Below are 6,412 nucleotides of genomic sequence, written 5' to 3' on the forward strand. Positions count from 1 at the left end.
CTTGAGTATGTAAGTTGCATGTTTAAAATCTGGAAGTTCTTGAGTTGGTTTAGAATTGAATTTTGTTAATCAGAAGCAGCAAGTACAATAAAATAATTTAATAATTGACAGTAAAAAAAAAAAAAAAATTAACATACAAACATGCTACCAGCAAGATTAGACAAGGCAAGGAGATCTAAGTGTATGTATTTGGCAATGCGAAAAGACGGAGAGGGCGAAGGAGACCGAGATTTGGCGGAGAGACCAAGAAGAGAGAGTCACACTGGACGCTTGACAAGAATGCCATCAAGATAATATTCTGACGATGTAAAAAGAGGGGAGAAGAGAAGCATGTGCATATTTTCATTTCGGCGAAATTATTTCTCGTCAAATTTACTCTTTTGACGTGTGATTTCTTTTCGCAATTTTTATCAATCCATTCTGTTCAACTTGACAGCCGGTCTTAGTTTACTAATGCCCAACTCTCTGTCATCATCTTATGCATCTGATTCGTTCATTTTGTATTGGACGGATCTGATTGACGAAAGCTTGAGTCTCCTTCCGTCCGACAAAAGCAGCAGAGACGGACCCCTGGATCTACTCTTTTACCTATTGTTCGACTGCAAAGATGCAATATAATACTGTGGTAGCATCAATATAGCGGGTCATAAAGCACCTGATCCATTCCGATACAGATTTGCGCTACACAAAGATACAGACGAAAAGAGCCGGTGACAAATTTCGTTCGTCTTCTCCCTCTCTCGCACTTCCCTCTTGCCCCGTGTCGAACACCTTCTTTGCATACCTCACAACTCACCTCTCTTTTCCCGGCCGTATCAATCAAACTTCAGTGCGCACCTCGTTCTTCTCGCAAGCTTCGCCACTATAGCACCCTGCAAGTTTACACAGAAGGGACTCCACCCGCCGCCTTCTCACTTCAAACCCTAGAGGAAAGGGGGAATTGTAGAGGTCAGATCGAATCAACTGACTCGGTCCTTCTCCGAACACTAGATTTAGAGTTGAATTGAAGAAGAGGAGAGGGAAATTGCAGTGGTCAGATCAAATTTCCGCCGTCTATGGCGTCGTACCGACCGTACCACGCGGCGGCGCCACCGTCGGGGCAGCAACCTCCGGCGGCGAACCCCATGCACTCTTTGCCGGGCGCACCACCTCAGAATTTCCCCCCTTTCCAGTTTAATCCAGCCATGAACCCTAATATGTATGGATTTCCTTCTTCTCAGCCCATGTATGGATACCCTCCTTCACAATTCAACGCTAATCCTAATCCTAATTTGCCATCTGGAGCAGCTCCACCTCCTCCACCTTTGCCTCCCGGTCCAATTCCTCCGCCTCCACCACCACCGGGACCGCCACCTTCTGATGAAGGGCCGCCACCTCCACCTCCTCCCCCTTCTGGGCTACCTCCGCCACCGCCTCCAAGTACATCAGATACTATCAAACAGGTTTTGATCACATTTTTACGAATATGGAATATACCTATATTGGGTATCCTGCCTAAATTGAACTATTCGAGTAGAAATTTAACTTATGGGAAGATAACACTGGGCCTCAACTGGTCCAGATAATATGAAAACGAATGAAATGAGTAGCAACCTTTTCCCAGTCATGGTTGGTACTGTACTACTATGCAATACTAGAAGCATTGCAATGTGAAACTAGTACCAGTATAATACAGTTATACTCTGGTAATCCGCCTGAAAAGAAGCAATAAAATTGGAAATCATTTAATTCTATTCAGGAGAAGCACCCAATACCTCCAAAGCTTCAGAAGCCTGTACCGCCTCCTACAGGTGGAGCCCATAAAGGAAGAGTTGAAACAGAGGAAGAGAGGAGAGCCAGGAAGCAGAGAGAGTATGAGAAACACAAGCAGGAGGAAAAGAGGCGGCTTGCACTTAGACAATCTCAGGCTACTGTTTTGCAAAAGACATCTCAGCAAAAGGGTGGGGCTATGACGGGTGGACCTGCCAGACAGGATCATGGTCGTGCACAACCGCATGGTCATGGTCATGGGTTGGTGGCTGGTGGTGCCCGCTTGACAGGAGCAACACAGCTGATCGGAGTGGAAAACAGGCTAAAAAAGCAGACTACCTTTATGGGCAAAATTAAGTCAGTTTTTTTTACCCAATCTTACCCTCTCTTGATTCTTACAGTTTAGATATTAAGTGATGGAACAAGCTGGTATACTAATATTTAACAATAATAAGAAGATTTTTATTTTGGTCTTTGTTTACTGGAATTGAGCAAGGTGCACCTATAACTGGCAGCAAAAAAATACTAAAGGAATGTTATAAGTGCTTGATTTAATATTAACCGGCCGTAAATACAAATGTAGACTTGTTAAACCTTTTTTTTCGTCCTTTTATAACTGCAGGTTTAGGAATGAATTGCCTGATCCGACGGCACAACTGAAAGTACTCTCACTCAATACAGATAAAGATAGGTAAGAGTCCAAAGAGACATGTACATTTCAGTTATAATTCAGTACATGAAATCATAGCACTTATCTAGAATTTTGCAGATAATATGTACTATATATGCTACAGATATACAAAGTATAAAATAACTTCCTTGGAGAAGAATTGGAAGCCTACACTCATTCCTCCAACAGATCTTGGCATCCCTCTTGACTTAATCGACCTTGATGCGTACATGTAAGAAATCTTGAACTGTTAACTCAGTGGGATCTATTTATCTATTTTTCTCTTCAATTATTGATATGCTGACTGTGTAGTCCGCCGGCTGAGTGCCCTGAACTTGCTAAAGAAGATGAGGAGCTGTTACGAGATGAAGAGGTGGTGACCCCAGTAAAGCCAGAGGGAATAAGACGAAAAGACCGTCCCACTGACAAGGGCATGTCATGGCTGGTCAAGACTCAATATATCTCTTCTCTCAATAGTGAATCAACTAAGATGGTATGCTTTATCTCCACCGTACTGTATTTGTATGGTTGATTAATTGACTTTTTTTATAATAGTTAGCCTCTGTGTAGTCTATTACCGAGAAGCAAGCGAAGGAAATGCGGGAGAAGAAGCAAGGAAATAAGAGCTTTTTGGACAATCGCAATAATAGGTTTTGCACAATTTTTTAATATTTGAATAGGGATTGACCATATATTGAATGGTTGATTTTTGCGTACTTGTTAACTTATCCTTATGTTTATTGTTTAACCAGGGAAAAGCAAATACGCGCTATTGGAGAGTCATTTGAGGCGGCCAAGCTGCCTCCTGTGCATCAAACTAATCGTGAAATGGAAGCTGAATGGGTCCTGCCTCTATTTCCTTATTTCGAGCGGTACACATATTATATCCATTTTCTGTTCATTAGTAGCAAGAATCTGTCCATCACATTGCTATGTACCAGATTTAATAAGAAAACCCAAATATTGCGATAGAAGTACACTGCTGCTGCTTTCTCTTTCATTTACCTCATTTATTCCTGAGTGTTTGATATTATGATGTTTTGCTAGGTCTGATGATCAATTTGCTATGGTAAACTTTGATGGTGACCCAACTGCTGACTCAGAGCAATACAGCAAGCTTGATCTATCCACTCGTGACAAGCTTGAGTCCCTAGTGTGTTTCTCTTCCTTAATTAATCGACTGTTCTTCATTAATTTGTGGACATCCTTGGTTTAATTTGGTAATTGTGCACATATTAGGCAATTATGAAGAGCTTTGTGGCAAACGGGTCAGACCCATCAAAGAATGAGAAGTTTTTGGCATATATGGTCCCTTCTCCTGATGAGGTGTTCTTTAGCTCCCTTCAAACACATTGTTTTCTGTTGTTATTCACATTTGGGATAAAACGTGATAGCAATCTTGCATATATGCTAACAGCTGTTGAAGGATCCAACTGATGACGAGGATGAAGAGACTTCTTACTCGTGGATCCGAGAATACAATTGGGATGTAAGTCTCCACTATTTCTCGTACTACTAATGAAGTGGAGGGATTAATTGTTTGAAAAGGCACTTAAATTTTTTAAAACTGATTCAGGTAATGGGTGACGATGTTGATGATCCAAACACATACCTTGTCACCTTTGATGACAAAGCTGCTAGATATTTGGTAATGACTCTCTCTCTCTCTCTCATTTACTGTCGTTTCTACTAGAATCTTCTAAGTTGATGATTCTTAGGAGACCAGCCTTTACACTGGAATCATCTAATGCTGATCATTAATTAGTACCAGTTAGTATCAGTTGGCATTCTATTTTCCTTTTTATCCTTCTTTTAATCTTGGTTTTTAGTTAACCTGCAGCACCAAAGCTTGACCAAATAACCAAAAGAATAGAATTAAAACAACAACAATAGTAACAATTCTTTTCTATGATTGGGGGCAGCCTTTGCCAACAAAGCTGGCTTTGCGAAAAAAGAGGTCGAAAGAAGGTCGGTCAGGGGACGACATTGAGCACTTCCCTGTCCCTTCAAAGATAACTGTCAGAAGAAATGCTAAAAGACAAAAGATGGAAGCTGGTGGGTCCTCTTCAAAACATGTACGTGCCTTGTTTCACCTTCTGACAAGACATCATCTTATCTACTCCATACAGTCAGCAATAACTATATATTTATAATTCTATATTTATGATATCCACATAAATTAGAATCCACGTTTGACCATGGTATGCCATCTGAGGATTTGTGCTTTAACAGCTGTGTTGTATGGAATACATTTAGTGGTCTGATGCATCAGTCTTATAGCAATTTGTCTCTGGCATCTGAGTTATCTACTCGTATATTGTTATTTTGTTATGCATCTGTGTAATATATACCATTTGAAGTAGCTCCAAAATGGAAAGGGGTAATGCAAGAAGACTTCCAAACTTGTGACAAATAGGCTTCCGGATTTCATTCTTGACAATCACCCCCCCATAAACTTTTTAGCCCAAGGCAATGACCCTTCCAAATATTAATCTCACTTAATTTGGATAAGTAATGATCAAATTTATATTGAATGTTTGTAATGTTATTATTCAAATTTAATATTTTATCTAATATAGAAACCAAATAAATTGATTTTTTTTTCTCAAAATAGAAACATCGAAAGTTTGATTTTTGTATTTCACTTTGTTTGTTACTTTCTTTTTACAGAAAAGCTTTATTATTTCCTATACAACAAAAACTCCGTTAATTGTTACATATTGTAAAGTTTTAGGGGATAACTTTTTATAAATAAAAGATTGGAAGACCATTTATAACAAGTGAAGAGTTGGGGGGGTGGTGTGTTCAGTTCTCATGGCATTGTCCCAAGAGGAAATACAAAAAAATTGAAGAGTTAGGCATAATATATTAAGCAAGTATATTTCTTGATGCATGTCAGAAAAAAATGTGTCAGATATGAAGATGTTTATCTTGGATATCAGGCTGGACGGATCGTACTTATTGCCAGTACCTGACTGTGTACATAGGCATATATAGATGAGGATTGAGGCATATATAGTTGATATTGATCCACAATGTGATCTTTCAACAAGCTATGTTTATATTTTAGCTTATCATCTGTTTCTTATTTCAGGAAAAGACAAACTTGAAGAGAGCACAGACTTTGACTGATGCAGATCATTTCAGTGGGGATGAGATATCTTACTAAAGCTGTAAAGAATAGTTAATTGCAAAAATATCTTATATGCCCAGTGGATTTCAGCTTCACTTGGCCTTGTGAGAAGACATGGTCTTCTATGATATCCTTTAGACAGGGGTATTAAACATGAATATATTATACCCAGTTTTTTTTTCAGAAAGGATGATTTTTTATTTGAGTTTGCAGGGTTTATACATCCTGTGAGATTATAAAATTTTGGAGGCAATTATGGAGACTGGAATTCACAAAAATGGTTAGAATACTGCACCTTGTGACATCTGAACTGGGTGTTTTTGAGGAAAATTCTTATGGAGAAGTTCATAATAATTAGAGTAGTCTGCTGGTTCTGTATAGACAAGACATATTTTTCTTGTCATTTTTGGAATATGCAAATGATGTTCTGCCCAAGTTGCTTATTCTAGTCATACTTTAGGTCTTTGTTCTATGTTTGACTTTGATTTTGTATGTCTGCAAATTTAGAGCTCTTGTGAAATTCCTATTGATTGTAAATGAATTTTCTGATGAAGGCAGAGAACTAAAAAAGGGTTATGTTGCAATGTAGTTAATTAAATGAATCCTCGAGTCAAATTTGGGACTCCATTTTTGTTTCCGTTATTTGTTGATTACTTTTCTCTCTTCTTGTTGTATGCTTGTATGACAAGAACTTGTACTTTGGGATTCCTCTGTTTGCTTTTCAATAGGTGTTATGTAAATCATGTTGTTGATTTTTCACAGCATTACGTGCAAAAAAATGTTGAATATTCATGTTGGGATGTGATATGTTCAAAAGGTGTTTTAGCCTAAGCCTGCTTCTGTTATATCTTGTTTGGCGT

The 6,412-nt window shown here is 38.7% G+C and overlaps 1 protein-coding gene across 2 annotated transcripts; it reads left to right on the forward strand.

Annotated features, from left to right (window-relative positions):
* The first annotated feature begins 655 nt into the window (after window positions 1-655).
* ELF7 (hydroxyproline-rich glycoprotein family protein) lies at window positions 656-6,152 on the forward strand. Of its 2 annotated transcripts, none has more exons than XM_078317018.1 (13): window positions 656-1,442; window positions 1,739-2,106; window positions 2,372-2,440; window positions 2,544-2,651; window positions 2,732-2,912; window positions 2,990-3,069; window positions 3,172-3,291; window positions 3,467-3,572; window positions 3,659-3,745; window positions 3,837-3,908; window positions 3,996-4,067; window positions 4,342-4,494; window positions 5,514-6,152. In XM_078317018.1, the coding sequence occupies exons 1-13, from the start codon at window positions 1,056-1,058 to the stop codon at window positions 5,586-5,588; spliced, it is 1,878 nt and encodes a 625-aa protein (XP_078173144.1). In that variant the 5' UTR covers window positions 656-1,055; the 3' UTR covers window positions 5,589-6,152. The 2 variants fall into 2 exon arrangements, with proteins under 2 accessions (XP_078173144.1, XP_078173145.1); XM_078317019.1 differs by having other exon boundaries at window positions 4,342-4,547; window positions 5,514-5,732.
* Window positions 6,153-6,412: the final 260 nt, after the last annotated feature.

The sequence above is a fragment of the Carex rostrata genome, chromosome 16 (genome assembly GCF_964058835.1).
Source record: "Carex rostrata chromosome 16, lpCarRost1.2, whole genome shotgun sequence".
Lineage (NCBI taxonomy): Eukaryota > Viridiplantae > Streptophyta > Magnoliopsida > Poales > Cyperaceae > Carex > Carex rostrata.

Bases quoted from the DNA above. Each gene is read 5' to 3' on its own strand.
- ELF7 (XM_078317018.1), top strand. From the start codon at position 1,056: ATGGCGTCGTACCGACCGTACCACGCGGCGGCGCCACCGTCGGGGCAG. The intron at 3,070-3,171 runs GTTTTGCACAAT...TTGTTTAACCAG, and splicing joins TTGGACAATCGCAATAATAG to GGAAAAGCAAATACGCGCTA. The intron at 3,573-3,658 runs GTGTGTTTCTCT...TGCACATATTAG, and splicing joins GTGACAAGCTTGAGTCCCTA to GCAATTATGAAGAGCTTTGT.